General features: G+C 43.8%; 1 protein-coding gene across 1 annotated transcript in view; it reads left to right on the forward strand.

Annotated features, from left to right (window-relative positions):
- PRPS2 (phosphoribosyl pyrophosphate synthetase 2) overlaps positions 1-18,850 on the forward strand; it is a 181,373-nt gene that overhangs the window by 123,120 nt on the left and 39,403 nt on the right. Inside the window, exon 6 of the mRNA XM_069204704.1 lies at positions 5,527-5,686. Coding sequence (XP_069060805.1) covers positions 5,527-5,686 — 160 coding nt within the window. The remainder of the gene's footprint in view (positions 1-5,526; positions 5,687-18,850) is intronic.

Raw genomic sequence — 18,850 nt, forward strand, 5'->3', positions numbered from 1 at the left:
TGTCACATTGGATTTGCATTTGGGATCAAATCCCTTCAGAAATGGTGCTTTACAAATTTCAATTTTTAAATCTTGAAACGCCCTTTGACACATCTGACCAAATAAATTTGGATTTGTTCTTGAGTAATTGTCGTATATGATACGTTTTTTCAGAAAAGTTCCTAATGAACTTGGAATAAAATTCAATTAAACCTAGAAAAGCTCTCACATCATCTTTCCCAGCAGGACAAGGAGCCTCTTTGGTAGCTTCCACTAAAGCTTGCTTCGGTTTAATGCCATTCTTGCTGATGCTATGACCCAAGTAAACCACTTCTTCTTGAGCCAATTTACATTTACTATACTCTATTGTCAAACCTTTCCTCTTAAGGATTTCTAGAACCTGTTTCAGCTTATTGTCATGTTCCTCTCTATTTTTACCCATGACTAGAATGTCATCTTGGAAACACATCACCCCAGAGATTCCACTAAATATATTACTCATAATCCTTTGAAACATGGCTGCAGCTGATGCTAGTCCAAAAGGCACTCGGGTATATTGATAACATCCAAAAGGTGTTGTGAACGTTGTGTATTTCTTACTATCCTGGTGTAATGGCACCTGATGGTAAGCAGATTTTAGGTCAATAGTTGAAAACCAACACATATTCTTTGTTGCGGAAAACATTTCATTTATGCGTGGTAATGGATACTGGTCAATTAAGATGTTTTTATTCAGCTCCCTAAGGTCCGCACATAATCTTACTTTACCATTGGAACGCCTTACAACTACTAATGGAGAAACCCATTCTGCTGACTCAACTTGCTCAATAATGCCACTCTCCACCAGTTTTTTCAATTCATTATGAACCTCCTCCTTAATAGAGATAGGTATGTGTCTAACTTTATGAATACATGGAATTGCTGAAGATTTTAATTCGATTTTGTGCTGAAAATCATTCAACAGCCCCACGTTACCAGAGAATAATTCTGGGTAAGAATCCAATATTTCTTCCTTTCCCTCACAATTTTCTTTAATTGTCAACACTGGATCTGGACTGTTGGGGTTCAAAATTATTCCTAAATCACCCTGGTCCGTCCAACCTAAGACTGAGGGTCCCGTTTTAGAAACGTACAATTTGCACTGTGCTTTCCTTTCTTTAAACTGAAATTCTAACTCCCGGAAACCCACAAATTCAATTTTGTCTCCAGTATAGCTCTTGGCAACAACCTCAGATTTGTCAAGATGTGTGCCTAATTTTTCCACCAATTTATCCTTCCATACATCTTCATTCACTATAGTAAAGGGTGAACCTGAATCTGCAATCACCTTAATCATTACCCCTCCTACCGCCAATTCACACCATGGTTTCATCCTTTTAACTTGATCTACACCTAAAATGTCGTAATCTATACAAAACACCTGATGAACATTCGTATTCTCCAAATCATCGGAATTAGTCACTGTCCTCTCTAATGTATTTAACATTCACTTTTGAGTTAACAGATTTCCTCCTGCAAACAAAGACTTTGCATAGTGACCTACAACACCACAATGAGAACACTTTTGATTCCTTGCTGGGCATTTTTTGAAAAATGCTAAGTGGTCAGTGCTCCCACACCTATAACACTTCTTTTGTTCCACACTTATGGGTTTGCAATTATAATCCGTTGCTTCTTGAAGCTTTTTTTAGTTTCACCACCTTTCCAGTATTTTGCATTAGATATTTTGTTAACTTCTTTTATTTCTTGTACTTCATCCATTACCGCTTCGGCACATCTACCTGTCAGTTCTGCTTTCTTTACTAGAGCCATCACTTCCTTTAGAGGTGCTTCACCGTTGACCCACAGTTTATCCTGAATATTTGGGTTGCTCGCATGCATAATAATTTGATCACGAATAAGTTCTTCTTGGAGTGGGCCAAAACGACATGTTAACGCCAGAGCACGAAGTGCAGCAACGTAGTCATCAACATTCTCAGTTTTTCCTTGTTTTCTCTGGAAAAACTTATACCTATCTACAGCAACACACACAATAGGTGAAAAATGTGCATCAAGATCCTCCAAAGCATGCGTAAATACATTCCCTCCTTCTCTGGGTTTCTTTTCAATCTGATTGAATGTTTTAAGCCCTCCTGGACCTAAGCAATACAGAAGTACCTTTTTTTTTTTTTTTTTTCTCCGGTGAGAAATCCTCTTCCTCAAAAGTGACTATATAAACAGATATGCAGAAACAAATAAAATAATGCAAGTGCACAATATATTGGTTACATTTGATAATAAACAGCAATGTGTTAGTAATAGAGATCAACTAACATGTGAACAGTTGATTGTAATAATACAATTGTGTAAAATGCTGTTAATACATAAAAGCCCAGTAGGTGGCGCAGTTGTATAACATTTTAATGATATTAAACGCTCCAAATTGTTTCCACATTCAAAATGTTCCAACGTTCGTGTTCGTAATCAGCTGTGATGATCAGCAGAGAATGATTGACTCATCTGTCAACAATATAAGCTGTGCTGATCAGCGAATCTTTGTAATGCTGAAATTTAACTAACAAGCTGTGTGGAACAGCAAATGTACCAGAAATATGTCTGCCACGAGGAGACACTGGGGGTAAATTCACAGTGCAGTTATATCATATGGTAATGGGGAAACACAATCCTCGAGATCCGGCAGTTGAGGACTGGCTGGGAGACGCATAAAGTAGGTAATGGATTTTAAATGTACTCACGTTCGTGCTGAATTAAGCGTATACTTGCCACAGCTGAATCCGTCCTCTGAGACTGTCGAAGTGCATTCCTTGTATGTTTAGAGGACTCATGTGGGAACGAACGAGTATTTTGTGGCTCACTAATTAAGTTTCCTTGGTCCTCTTCAATCCTGTACTGCGTCCCATTCACCTGCCAAGCTTGATTACAGTAGGGCCTACAGTATCATTGCAACAGGCAGAGTAATGTCACTGCCTCTCCATCAACACAATCTGCTTCACCACGTCCAGGGCTGCGCCACCTTCATCGCCAATTTCTGTAGTAATCACCGCAGTCTTATTTTGATGTAGGTTCTTTATTTAGCAGCCCCAGACAACATTGTACAGGCAGAGGATCCTTCACCACCAGCTTCCTCCACTCCAACCGCCACCCATAGAATTCCCCACACCAAAGGTTCTAATGTTACATCATAGCACAAGACTGTGCTAATCTTTCAATATACATAAGTGTAAAGAATTACATACATTACCTACGTTACAACACACTGGTATCAGAAGTTTGTTTTCCGTTGCAGACTTCATTGTCCGAATGCATATTTCAGTTATCATGGTTCTAATTTTCTAATAGGTGAGAGTCCAGCTTTAAATACTGGAGCTATTCATTTTTTTTATGCGTCATAATGCTACTTAGTCTCAGTCGTTTGTACCTTTTAGTGCTTAGTTGCTAGAAAAGCAACGAGTATTCTAAGATGCGTAATGTAATTGTGCATCCTTTGAAGGCTTGAAAACGTTTGCCTGAGTATAAATGCGCACTCACGAGACCCAGTTGTAGGGAAAAAATACGAAAATGATAGTTGTTACTGAGGCATTCGGGACTCGTGGGATGCGTTCGCAGGAGTCACATTTGCAGACATGTTTTTCCAGACCCAACCAGTAGATGTCAGAATGCACAGCATGTGAATCTGAAATAGGCTGAGCTGCTAAACTATTGTTACAGTTTGATTATATCAGTCTGCAACTGTCGTGGACAATTTAGTAGTCTTGCCCGTGAGCACGAAGCACTTAAATTCCCCACACCAAGCAGGAAATGGGTTATTGGGCTTTGAAGGGAATAAAAAACGTATAACAGCATTGTCATCCATTACTTGGCATGACATTCAGGTTGAATCGTGAAGAATTTTAGTTAATTTTATTGCTACAGTGACTGCTTAAAATATTGGTTTCCATTCAACATTTTGTTAAACATTTTCTCTTGCCGATTGTGCTCCCATATCCATGCTTCTAAGTGAAATCGCACTGGAGCTCCATTCACTGTTGAATCCAAGCTTTGTCGAAACCATTTTGCTGAAATTAATATTTGGAATCCAGCGACCCTTTGCTACCGAACTGGTAATCCTTTTTTTGATATATAGCTATTGTTTTATTTAGAACATTTGACATTCAATTAGTGGTCAACAGAGCATGCACTACTTGATAAGGAAACCCTTTTTACACCGGACTCGTTTCAAAGTAGTGCAAGTAGCAGGTCCAGCTTGCATTACTCCTGGGGATCAGGCTCTGGACAAAAGAGCAACTCATAAGTTGAAGTAGGACTCGAGTAAATCACTGCAGCTCTGTCACCTGAAATGGACATGCCCCATCTCTTTAAACTTCTGGTGTATTGAGCATTTGTTGACTATCTGTTCTCATGTCCAAGTGCTCCTCTCCCAAGGCAGTTGAGTGTCTGAATTATGCCTACATGTCAACGTCATCTGGGCCAGGTTTGCCTTTGTGGTTTCATTTGCCATATGCGTCCTCACACAACCTTGAATGTGCCACTCCCCGACTAAGAAGTGTTCCACTTCAGTGAGTCATTGGCCAAGTAAGACTCCAGAACATGACTGTCTGGTCTGTCCCAGTCAGTGCCGCTACATTCTCATCTGTTTTCGCTTCCTACTTTCCAAACTTAATGCAGTTAATGCACCAAGAGCGCACCTGGTTTTCTACGTAGGTGGCCCTCCCTATCCAATTACTTTCATTTTCTCAACTCTTTCCTGCTTGGAATAACACTTCACTGTTATAGACTATGTATGGAAGTGAGACGTGAATCCAAGACTAAACTGGGTGCAACTTTGGCATGCATTTTGTCTAACTTTCCATTACAGTAAGCAGGCATGTAGAGTCCTGGTTATTGTCCAAGAATGAGACTTGGATGCCTCTAGTACTTCAATTTATTTTATTCAGGTCAATTAGCTCTGAAGAAACATTCCATCTATCTCACTCACAGCCACTCTCCTCCTTTGAAGCAAAACGTTCCTCCTCAGAACCTCCTGCCATCACAAGGTTCTACAGCATAAATACCCGAGTCTCGGTACCACAAGGTGCATTATCATTGATATTATAGTTGGGCGTAGAACTACATACTTCAGTATTGCAGGTAATTACTATGTATTTTTCCAGAACCTGGGCTTGATTGGGAGGAGAGGATCTCATTTAATAAAAAGAAATAGGCTGAATACATAATTTTATGCTTTAGTCTCTCGTTGCTGATGAGGTGTTAGAGATGGTAATGTCCTACCCAGACTTATTATTTCCTTGTCTGCGAAGTTACAAACCGCTTCCACAATTGTAACTAGTGCTGTTGTAATAAATTCAAGAGGCCTGTTAATGCCTCATGCCTTTTAGGAATTTTGTGTAGCATCAAACCATCACACTTTATATGGAGAAGTTTGAGTTGTGCAAACTTTTGCATGAAGGTTATTAAACCCTATTTGTTGAGAGAAATACATTTTTGTGTTTGCAATTTTCTGCGAAGGTATGCTTCGTCATATATCAATAACACCCTCTACCGTTTCAGGCTTCTGTCTGCTGGTGCAGTTAAAGTCTATGCAATTCTAACGCATGGGATTTTTTCTGGTCCTGCTATTTCCCGAATCAACAATGCGGCGTTTGAGGCTGTAGTAGTAACCAACACCATCCCTCAGGAGGAGAAAATGAAACATTGCTCAAAAATTCAGGTACTTATAGATAGTTAAATCCTTTAACCTGTGGCCAAGTTGAACTGACAGCTGTGGGTTAGAAGTGACACGAGACTATGAAAGCATTATTTTTAATAGAATGTTTTTAAGAGGGGGAACTGTTTCCCTTCTACCTACACTTGTAATTCCAGTGGCTTCATCCTAGAACACTTGGGAAACACACTGATTGCTCTTTGCTTATGCAAAGTGAATAAAAAATGTTTTTGATGGCGTGATTTTCAATCCAACATGTGCAGGCCTACTTCGTAGTTATGTGCCTTATGGTGTGTTTTTTTTGTTGATTTTTGTTTTTGTTTTTTTAAGTTCAGTTTTACTTTGAAACTGACATATCACAAGGGAAATAAGCAGCCAGTCTTATTTTAGCTTCTCTGAGGGTGTGTGTGTGTGTGTATGTGTGTGTGTTTGTGTATGTATGTATATATATATATATATGTGTATATGTGTATATATATATATAGAGAGAGAGAGAGAGAGATATTCATATATTCAATGGCATGTGTAGCTGCAGATACACATGCTAGGCATATTCCTGCCATGTAGTGTTGGGCTCGGAGTGTTACAAGTTGTTGTTCTTCGAAGAAGTGTTTTTGAGTCACTGGATCGGCTCCCTTGCGCATGGGCATAGACTCCATGTTAGATTGTTTTCTTTCCGCCATCAGGTTCGGACGTGTTTCTTTTCATTCTGGTAGTTCGAGTCGAAAAGTTCTAAAAACTCGAATTCGTCGGTATTGTTTCGATCGCGTATCATCTCTCATCGACACTTCGGTACCGTTGGATCCAACTTCTTTATTCGCCTTTTGGGGCACCCAGCCCAACTCTGGCCTGCTCAGGCCGACCGCGTGGAAGCCTCATGGACCGGACCCCATTTCGCTTCTGTCCTTGGTGCCACACCAAGTTTCCATATACAGACCAACATCTAGTCTTTCCTCTCTCTCTCCTCTCTCTCTCCTCTCTCTCTCCTCTCTCTCTCCTCTCTCTCTCCTCTCTCTCTCCTCTCTCTCTCCTCTCTCTCTCCTCTCTCAGCCCTAGATTCAGCCGATACAGCAGCTAGGACAATCAGTACTGCTGTTACTGTTCGGGGACACGCATGGCTTCGGTCGTCAGGGTTTAAGCCTGAAATTCAGCAGGCTGTCCTTCATATACCATTCAATGAAAAACAGCTTTTTGGCCCTGAAGTTGATACAGCCATTTAAAAGATGAAAAAAGACTGACAACGCTAAAGCTGTGGGTGCTCTTTATACCACTCAATGCAGAGGTTCATTTCGGAAACCTCAATATAGGGGCGGTTTTGGAGTGCAAACACCATCCACCTCACAATCCAAATCATCTTACCAGTCTCAATACCAACGAGGTGGGTTTAGAGGAAATTATAAAGGCCAATTCTCCAGAAGTAGGGGAAAATATCAGCCAACACAAACAAGCCTCTAAGCCAAAACACTGATTCTCTCCATCTCTTCCCAAATCACACCTCACCTGTGGGAGAAAGACTGCAAACAATTGGCTAACAAAACCAAAAGTCATACAGTGTCAAAACCATGCACATTATGTAATATAAACCCTACACACTCTAGGGTTCTCTATAAACTACCAAAAATCCCACTTGCAACCGGCGCAAATTCAACAGTTTTTAGGAGCCTCACTAAATATGCAAACAGCACTTGTAAGCCCAAGTCTACAAAGGATACAAACAGTCCACAATGCATTAGCACAAATTCAGTCAAACCAACAGTACACAGTCAAATTTGTCATGAAACTGTTGGGCATGATGGCATCATGCATCCCCATTGTCCCAAATGCAAGATTAAATATGCAGCCCTTACAACAGTGCCTTGCAAAACAATGGTCACAAGCACACAGTCAACTTTAAGATCTAGTGTTGATAGACCGCCAAACACCCATCGCTTCACTGGTGGAAATCCACAAATTTAAACAAAGGGCAGCCATTTCAAAACCCTGTGCCTCAAACCACATTTATAACAGATGCATCAATGATTGGATGGGGAGCACACCTTAACAATCGCAACATTCAAGGACAATGGGACAACAAACACAGACAACTTCACATAAATCACCTAGAATTGCTAGCTGTATTCCTAGCGCTCAAAGCCTTTCAACCTCTTCTCGTTCACAAACACATTCTGATCAAAACAGACATGACTACAATGTATTACCTAAACAAGGAGGGACCCACTCATTGCAACTGTCCCTTCTAGCACAAAAGATTTGGCATTGGGCAATACACAACAACATTCACCTTGTAGCACAGTACATTCCAGGGATACACAACCAATTACCAGATGTTCTCAGCCAAGATCAACAAACACACGAGTGGGAAATTCATCCCCAAGTGCTTCAAACATATTTGGGGAACACTACACATAGACCCCCCCCGCTCATTCCATTTCTAGTCAACAAACTTGCGTCAAAACCGACTCAAACTCATAATTATAGCACCAACGTGGGCAGGTCAACCATGGTACACCTGTGCGGCGAGGGGGACACAAGTAGGCAGACAAAACACACCCGCAGCGGCACAGGGGTGGGCCGGGTGCAGTGTGCAAAGCAGGTGTCTGGTTTCAGATAGAAAACAATGGAGGGACCCGAGGGTCACTCTAGCGGTGCAGGCACGGGGGGGCTTCTCAGGACAGCCACCACCTGGGCTAGGCAGAGAGTCGCCTGGGGGTCACTCCTGCATTGAAGTTCGGTTCCTTCAGGTCCTGGGGGCTGATCCCTATTCCTATTGGGGGAATCCCCCAAAATCAAGATGGAGGATTTCTAAAGACAGGGGGTCACCTCAGCTCAGGACACCTTAGGGGCTGTCCTGACTGGTGGGTGACTCCTTGTTTTTCTCATTATCTCCCCTGGACTTGCCGCCAAAAGTGGGGGCTGTGTCCAGGGGGCGGGCATCTCCACTAGCTGGAGTGCCATGGGGCATTGTAACACGAAGCCTGAGCCTTTGAGGCTCACTTCTAGGTGTTACAGTTCCTGCACCTCCACCCAGAGCAGGCTTTGTTTCTGGCCTCGGAGGGCACAAAGGCCCTCACCACATGGGGGTCAGAAACTCGTCTCTCAGCAGCAGGCTGGCACAGACCAGTCAGTCCTGCACTGAACAATTGGGTAAAATACAGGGGGCATCTCTAAGATGCCCTACGTATGCATTTTTTAATAAATCCAACACTGGCATCAGTGTGGGTTTATTATTTTGAGACGTTTGATACCAAACTTCCCCGTATTCAGTGTAGCCATTATGGAGCTGTGGAGTTCGTTTTTGACAAACTCCCAGACCATATACTTAATATGGCCACACTGTACTTGCAATGTCTATGAATAGACTTAGACAATGTAGGGGCATATTGCTCATGCAGCTATGCCCTCACCTGTGTTATAGTGCACCCTGCCTTAGGGCTGTAAGGCCTGCTAGAGGGGTGACTTACCTATGCCACAGGCAGCATTTTGTGTGCATGGCATCCTGAGGGGGATGCCATGTCGACTTTGCCTTTTTCTCCCCACCAACACACACAATCTGCAATGGCAGTGTGCATGTGTTAGGTGAGGGGTCCCTTAGGGTGGCACAACATATGCTGCAGCCCTTAGGGACCTCCCCTGGTCACGGGGCCCTTGGTACCACTGGTACCTTTTACAAGGGACTTATCTGTGTGCCAGAGGTGTGCCAATTGTGGAAACAATGGTACATTTTAGGTGAAAGAACACTGGTGCTGGGGCCTGGTTAGCAGGGTCCCAGCACACTTCTCAGTCAAGTCAGCATCAGTATCAGGCAAAAAGTGGGGGGTAACTGCAACAGGGAGCAGTTTCCTTACAAATACCTAACATGGAAAGTAGCCTTCCTGGTTGCAATTACTTCATTAAGAAGAGTAAGTGAAATAAAAGCGTTCACTATTGAACAACCCTTCATACAGGTACACAAACATAAAGTAGTACTTCGGACAAACTCAAAATTTCTACCTAAGGTGATTTCACTGTTTCATATCAAACAGTGGAACTCCCAGTCTTCTTCAGACAGCCATAATCGGTAGCAGAAAGAGTGCTGCATACATTAGACATTAGAAGAACTATAATGTATTACATTGATGGAACTAAATCATTTAGGAAAACCAAACCGTTATTTGTGGCGTTCCAAAAACCACATACTGGTAATCAAATCTCAAAACAAGGACTAGCTAGATGGATAGTAAAATACATCCAAACGTGTTACCTAAAAGCCAAAAGGCAGCTATTAGTAACACCAAAAGCACATTCCACGAGTTAAAAAGGAGCAACAATAGCATTTTTAGGAAATATACCAATGACAGAAATCAGTAAAGCAGCCACTTGGTCAACACCCCGTACATTTACCAAGAATTACTGTGTAGATGTTAGCAACACAAGCCACAGTAGGACAGGCTCTACTAAGAACACTATTTCAAACAACTTCAACTCCTACAGGCAGACCACTGCTTAGGGGAGGAGAACTGCATTGTAGTCTATGCATATCGTGTATCTGCAGCTACACATGCCATTGAATGGAAAATGTCACTTACCCAGTGTACATCTGTTCGTGGCACGTTCCGCTGCAGATTCACATGTGCCCTCCCGCCTCCCCGGGAGCCTGTAGCTGTTTAAGTTACATTTCAATTTGTACATATGTATATATATATCTCTATTCCATTTGCATGGACATCTCTTTTCTTTACACTATCACTCCTACCTTACCCTCTGCGGGAAAACAATCTAACATGGAGTCGATGCCCATGCGCAATGGAGCCGAGGAGGAGGAGTCACTCGATCCTGTGACTCTGACTTCTTCGAAGAAAAACAACTTGTAACACTCAGAGCCCTACACTACATGGCAGACTTCTGCACAGCAGGTGAATCTGCAGTGGAACATGCCACGAACAGATGTGCACTGGGTAAGTGACATTTTCATTATTTTTTTATATATATATTACTTGTACATTTTTCTGTCAGCAAGGCTTTCAAGTTGTTTTAGGTCGAGCCTACCATGCAGTGCAAGCTGTCTGGTTGCAAAATACCTATTGTGGGCATACCCAGAACCTAAAGGTGCTTCCAGCCCTCCTGTTGCTCACCAATGATTGATTGGGGGAAGACTGCAGACCACAGGCTAAGAAGTGCTGCCCCGGAGCATAGTCTCTTTACCATTTCTGGATGGTTTCTATCTTTCCACTGATCACTTTTAGATAATCCCTATGTTCGATGGCATCTGTCGCTGTAGATACACATGTTGTGCATAGCCCGCCATAGCCCGCCATCTGGTGTTGGGTCGGAGTGTTACAAGTTGTTTTTCTTCGAAGAAGTCTTTCGAGTCACGGACCGAGGGACTCCTCCTCTTTGTCTCCATTGCGCATGGGCGTCGACTCCATCTTCGATTGTTTTCTTTCCGCCATCGGGTTCGGACGTGTTCCTTTCGCTCCGGGTTTCGGAACGGAAAGTTAGCTTAAAATCGGAAAATTACGTCGGTATTGTTGCGTTCGGGATCGGATTAGATAGCATCGACATCGAATCGATACGATAACATCTCCGTTGCCCTTCGGGGTAGTTTTCTATCCCCCGTCGGGGCCTGGTCGGCCCGACCGCGTGTGACATCGACGCTGATGGAACGGACCCCGTTCCGATTCTGTCCTAAATGCCACAACAAATACCCATATACAGACCAACATTTGGTCTGTAACCTGTGCCTGTCGCCCGAGCACAGGGAAGAAACTTGTGAGGCCTGTCGTGCGTTCCGGTCCCGAAAAACGCTCCGTGACCGCCGAGCCAGAAGACTGCAAATGGCGTCCACGCCGACAGGACACCGAGAATTCGAGGAACAAGAAGAAGTAGAAGCCTTCTCGATCCATGAATCGGACTCTGACGAATTCGACGACCATGAAACAGTGAGTAAGACGTCGAAGATAGCACATAAGAAAACTGACAAGGCCCAGGGGACGCCACTGCCATCAGGCCATGGCTTAACCCATAAAATCGGTGACCGACCATCGGCACCGAAGAAGGCCGAAATAGTGCCGAGATCGTCCGACTCGGGTCGAGACACAGGCACCCAGCCATCTCGGGACCGAGATAGTGCTGCCGGCAAAGATCGACGCCGAGATAGCGGAGCCGAAGCTGCTCGACGCAGAGACAGCGGCACCGAGGAGGATCGACGCCGAGAGGGTTCGACTCCAAAAAAGAGAAGTCGCCTCGGAGCCGAAAAAGAGCGTGGACATAGTTTTGGTGCCAAAACGACCCGCAACCGAGCCAACTACTGGTTCCTATTCAGAGGAACAATCACTGTCCTCTCAAATGCGAAAGCATAGATTCGAGGAGGAATTACAATCCACCGAGGTGGACCACACTCAAAAACGGATTTTTATACAGAGTGGAACAGGGAAAATAAGCACCCTTCCCCCTATTAGGAGGAAGAGGAGACTTGAATTCCAAAAAGAACAAGCACCACAAACAAAACTGGTGAAGAAGGTAACTCCGCCACCCTCTCCTCCACCTGTAGCTCACATTCACCGGCTCACACCACCTTAAGCCAAGGTGACCAGGACCAAGATGCTTGGGACTTGTACGACGCCCCAGTGTCGGACAACAGTCCAGAGGCGTATCCTACAAAGCCCTCACCACCAGAAGACAGCACAGCCTATTCACAAGTGGTGGCTAGAGCAGCAGAGTTCCACAACGTGTCTCTACACTCGGAGCCTGTCGAGGATGACTTCCTCTTCAACACCCTCTCTTCCACACATAGCACCTACCAAAGCCTGCCTATGCTCCCAGGAATGCTAAGGCACGCAAAGGACATATTCAAAGAGCCTGTCAAGAGTAGGGCAATAACACCGAGGGTGGAAAAGAAATATAAAGCACCTCCCACAGACCCAGCTTTCATCACCTCACAACTGCCACCAGATTCGGTTGTGGTAGGGGCAGCTCGCAAGAGAGCAAACTCTCACACATCGGGCGATGCACCACCCCCAGATAAGGAGAGCCGCAAGTTCGATGCAGCCGGTAAAAGGGTCGCAGTACAGGCTGCAAACCAGTGGCGCATCGCTAATTCTCAAGCGCTCCTAGCGCGATATGACAGAGCCCACTGTGACGAGATGCAACACCTCATTGAGCATCTACCCACAGAGCTGCAAAAGAAGGCGAAACAAGTGGTTGAGGAGGGCCAAAACATCTCCAATAACCAGATACGCTCCTCTATGGACGCAGCGGACACAGCAGCAAGAACAATTAACACGGCACTAACCATACGAAGGCACGCGTGGCTACGAACATCTGGTTTTAAACCAGAGATACAGCAGGCGGTGCTCAATATGCCATTCAATGAGCAACAATTGTTCGGACCTGAAGTGGACACGGCAATTGAGAAGCTAAAAAAGGACACTGACACTGCAAAAGCCACGGGCGCGCTCTACTCCCCGCAGACCAGAGGCACTTTCAACACCTTCCGCAAGTCAACCTTTTAGAGGGGGGTTTCGGGGTCAAGCCACACAAGCCAGTACCTCACATTCAACACCGTCCACCTACCAGGGACAGTACCAAAGGGGAGGCTTTCGGGGCCAATACAGAGGAGGACAATTCCCTAGAAGCAGGGGAAAATTTCAAAGCCCCAAAACACCTACAACCAAACAGTGACTCACACGTCACTCATCCCCTCCACACAACACCAGTGGGGGAAAGAATAAGTCAGTATTACCAAGCGTGGGAGAAAATAACAACAGACACTTGGGTCTTAGCAATTATCCAACATGGTTATTGCATAGAATTTCTACAAATCCCTCCAAACATACCACCAAAAACACAGAATATATCAAAACAACATTCGGACCTCCTAGAAATGGAAGTTCAGGCATTACTGCAAAAGAACGCAATAGAACTGGTACCAGATACACAAACAAATACAGGGGTTTACTCACTGTACTTTCTAATACCAAAGAAGGACAAAACACTGAGACCAATCCTAGACCTCAGAACACTAAATACATACATCAAATCAGAACACTTTCACATGGTCACGCTACAGGAAGTGTTACCATTGCTAAAGCAGCAAGATTACATGACAACCTTAGATCTCAAAGACGCGTATTTCCACATACCAATACATCCGTCACACAGAAAATACCTAAGGTTCGTATTCAAAGGAATACATTACCAATTCAAAGTATTGCCGTTCGGTTTAACAACTGCACCAAGAGTCTTCACAAAATGCCTAGCAGTAGTGGCTGCACACATCAGAAGGCAGCAAATACACGTATTCCCGTATCTAGACGACTGACTAATCAAGACCGACTCACTGACAAGGTGCTCACACCACACAGATCAGGTCATACAAACCCTCTACAAACTCGGTTTCACCATCAACTATGCGAAATCACACATTCTGCCGTGCAAGGTACAACAATACCTAGGAGCGACAATAGACACAACAAGGGGAATAGCCACTCCAAGTCCACAAAGGGTTCAAAATTTCCAAAAGATTATACAACGCATGTATCCAACACAAAGAATACAGGCGAAGATGATATTACAACTCCTAGGCATGATGTCCTCACACATAGCAATTGTCCCAAACGCAAGGTTGTACATGCGGCCCTTACAACAGCGCCTAGCATCACAATGGTCACAAGCACAGGGTCAGCTTCTAGATCTGGTGTTGATAGACCGCCTAACATACCTCTCGCTTCTATGGTGGAACAATATAAATTTAAACAAAGGGCGGCCTTTCCAAGACCCAGTGCCACAATACGTGATAACAACAGATGCTTCCATGACAGGGTGGGGAGCACACCTCAATCAACACAGCATACAAGGACAATGGGACGTACATCAAAGAAAGCTGCATATAAATCACCTCGAACTACTAGTAGTTTTCCAAGCATTAAAAGCATTTCAACCAATCATAACTCACAAATACATTCTTGTCAAAACGGACAACATGACAACAATGTATTATCTAAACAAACAGGGGGGGACACACTCGACACAGCTGTGCCTTCTGGCACAAAAAATATGGCAATGGGCAATTCACAACCACATTCGCCTAATAGCACAGTTTATTCCAGGGATCCAGAATCAACTTGCAGACAATCTCTCTCGATCACCAACAGGTTCACGAGTGGAAAATTCACCCCCAAATTCTAAACACTTACTTCAAACGTTGGGGAACACCTCAAATAGACTTATTTGCAACAAAGGAGAACGCAAAATGCCAAAACTTCGCATCCAGATACCCACACCGGCAGTCTCAAGGCAATGCCCTATGGATGAACTGGTCAGGGATATTTGCGTACGCTTTTCCCCCTCTCCCTCTCCTTCAATATCTAGTAAACAAATTGAGTCAAAACAAACTCAAACTCATACTGATAGCACCAACATGGGCAAGGCAACCATGGTGCACAACACTGCTAGACCTATCAGTAGTACCCCACGTCAAGTTGCCCAACAGGCCAGATCTGTTAACACAACACAAACAACAGGTCAGGCATCCAAACCCAGCATCGCTGAATCTAGCAATCTGGCTCCTGAAATCCTAGAATTCGGACACTTAAACCTCACACAAGAATGTGTGGAAGTCATAAAGCAAGCTAGAAGACCATCCACTAGACACTGCTATGCAAGCAAATGGAAAAGGTTTGTTTGCTACTGCCATCATAATCAAATTCAACCATTACACGCATCTCCAAAGGATGTAGTGGGTTACTTACTACACTTACAAAAATCGAACCTGGCCTTCTCTTCCATTAAAATACACCTCGCAGCAATATCTGCGTACCTGCAGATTACCCATTCAACTTCACTATTTAGGATACCTGTCATTAAAGCGTTTATGGAAGGCCTCAAAAGAATTATACCACCAAGGACACCACCTGTTCCTTCATGGAACCTCAACATCGTCTTAACAAGACTCATGGGTCCACCCTTTGAACCTATGCATTCTTGCGAAATACAATTCCTAACCTGGAAAGTTGCATTTCTCATCGCCATCACATCTCTAAGAAGAGTAAGTGAAATTCAGGCGTTTACAATACAAGAACCTTTTATCCAACTACACAAAAATAAAGTAGTCCTAAGGACCAATCCTAAATTTTTGCCAAAGGTTATTTCACCGTTCCACCTAAATCAAACGGTAGAGCTACCAGTGTTCTTCCCACAGCCAGATTCCATAGCTGAAAGGGCACTACATACATTAGACGTCAAAAGAGCACTAATGTACTACATCGACAGAACTAAAAACATCAGAAAAACTAAACAACTGTTTATTGCATTTCAAAAACCTCACGCAGGAAACCTAATATCGAAACAGGGTATAGCCAGATGGATAGTTAAGTGCATCCAAATCTGCTACCTTAAAGCAAAAAGACAACTGCCCATTACACCAAGGGCACACTCAACCAGAAAGAAAAGCGCTACCATGGCCTTCCTAGGGAATATTCCAATGCACGAAATATGTAAGGCAGCCACATGGTCTACGCCTCACACATTTACCAAGCACTACTGTGTAGACGTGCTATCCGCACAACAAGCCACAGTAGGTCAAGCCGTACTAAAAACCTTATTTCAGACTACTTCCACTCCTACAGGCTGAGCCACCGCTTTTGGGGAGATAACTGCTTACTAGTCTATGCACAACATGTGTATCTACAGCGACAGATGCCATCGAACTGAAAATGTCACTTACCCAGTGTACATCTGTTCGTGGCATCAGTCGCTGAAGATTCACATGTGCCCACCCACCTCCCCGGGAGCTTGTAGCCGTTTGGAAGTTAGCTTCAACTTTGTACATTTGTAAATATATTAAATCTTAAATAGGTACATACTTATTCCCTCCATTGCATGGGCACTATTACTAACAAACAACTCCTACCTCACCCTCTGCGGAGAAAACAATCGAAGATGGAGTCGACGCCCATGCGCAATGGAGACAGAGGAGGAGTCCCTCGGTCCCGTGACTCGAAAGACTTCTTCGAAGAAAAACAACTTGTAACACTCCGACCCAACACCATATGGCGGGCTATGCACAACATGTGAATCTTCAGCGACTGATGCCACGAACAGATGTACACTGGGTAAGTGACATTTTCATTTCTTATCACTTATGCATCCGTAAAAGTGCTTATTTTCCCGCTCTCTCCCTTGTGTCCTTCTCCCTCTACCAGAAACCCACCCAACATGCTATGAGTTGCTGTCTCCCTCATTGCTGTATCTTATGGGCTTTGACCTTATCCGCTAGTAGTTATAGCGAGCGGTTTCCATGTTGTCCATCATGTATTACTGATTACATGTGAGCAGAGCTGGAGAAGACAAACTGGACACCGCAGTTGTTTTGGCTTCATGTTGTTGAATTACTATAGAAACAAACCTGCTCCATGCCATTCAATTCTGTGAACAGGCATCCAGGTTCATGGAGTATCATTGAGTAGTAGTGAAACATGGTCGTCTGAATTTGATGAAAATGTTCTCTTAACAAAATAAACCGCTATGTGTACTGAGGCCAAAGGAGGATGCACGCTTCATTTCGATAACATTGTGGAGCCTTTCAAGAAGCAGATCCATTGTTAGTCGCCATCTCTTATTTCATAGACACTTAAGACGTTTACAAGTTGATTTGCTCCAGGGTCCTGAAAGACACGCCTTACCCTCCTTCCATTCACACAGCGCCGTTCGTCATGAACGTTAGCAAACCCGTGGTGCTCGGGCGCCTGTATTGTAAAGATAGTGTTCAGGGGCCTGTTGCTCTGGGTAGGTGCTGTGGAACCACACTCTGAAATTGCAGTTCTTGATGTTCAACAAATGCTTTCTGGTGCTTTATCCAGGGTAATTTGCATTGCTTAAAACTTATGCCCCCGTTATCCCCGGACATCTACCTGGGCACACTGTGGAGCCTCATAAATTTGATGTAATACACACGATTAAGTGTCTGTAAAATACCTACACATACTGGATTGATATTTCTTGAAGCGCTAGCCAGAACAGGAATGTTGTCTCAGACGCTCTTGGAAGAGGTCGGTTTGGTGATAACGTGTAAATTGTGGGTTTACGCAAAATATCTGTTAAGAGGCAGAATCTCTGGATAACAAGACGCCCTCACCTAGACTGCAACGAATCGTACCTAAAGTATGATTCTTTGTAGCGTTCATCTTTTCTAGATTTGTTTTGTACACCTCTGTCAGGACTTAAGGGAGGTTGAGAATGGGAAGTTATCTTTTCTAAAGCATTTGTATGTGGCACAGTGAGTCTATTTTCGGATTTGCGCAGCAGAGGGCAGTGTAGGCAAGCGTTCACTTGTTTTTACATTGAGCGGCCTATGCTCCCTCCTGAGCCTGTGTACCTGCGTCCCATTCCTGAGCGTCTGTACCTCCTGCCTAGTTCTGAATCTGTACGCTGCTATCCCAGTTCTGAATATTATTTCCTACTCATCCGTGGGACAGAGCTCAGGGGTGAACTAAATAGCACTATCAGTTTGCCCTAAGCAGGGATGCTAATTGCCCACCAAACGACCTCTGCACACCCTAGACAGTGTTTGCCTTGACCTGGAAATTAAGTGTACTTGTTTTTCAAATTTTGTTTTGTACACCCCGCCATTAAATTGGATTTAAAGCCTATGTGCCTTCCTATTACGTTCCCCCTTCCTGCCTGTGCATGAAGCAGAGGCAAAAGATACATTAGGTCTATGTAATCCAAGTAATTTTGGAACATTCGTGTTAATGTTAGCAAAATTCCAGAAATTATGCTGTTACGCCACGTAATCACTTGCCATTTGCTGCAAAACGTTACGGCGAACATGAGCAGCTGTTGATTGCACCACTTGCATTTTTGGGGGTTGGTTTTTACTGCAAAACTCGTCCTGCCAAAATTGACACGGGTTGCATTTAATGTTAAAACATTTCACAAAAGATTGCTGCTAAACTATAGTTATATGTGAGATGTCAGTTTATATCCCTTTTTTCTTGACGGAAGCTTTGGTACCTCGTCGGTCTCCAGCCACAAACTGGTAATCACTAGATCACAGAACTGAGATTGATCGGTTTCCTATACATACGTTCTTGCTTAACTCCTCTCCAGCGGTGGCAATATCCCACATATCTCCTGTAACTTTGTCCATTATCTAGAGGTTTGTTGAAATTTCTGCTTGACCTGCACCTGGAG

Source organism: Pleurodeles waltl, chromosome 8 (genome assembly GCF_031143425.1).
Source record: "Pleurodeles waltl isolate 20211129_DDA chromosome 8, aPleWal1.hap1.20221129, whole genome shotgun sequence".
Classification (NCBI taxonomy): Eukaryota; Metazoa; Chordata; class Amphibia; order Caudata; family Salamandridae; genus Pleurodeles; species Pleurodeles waltl.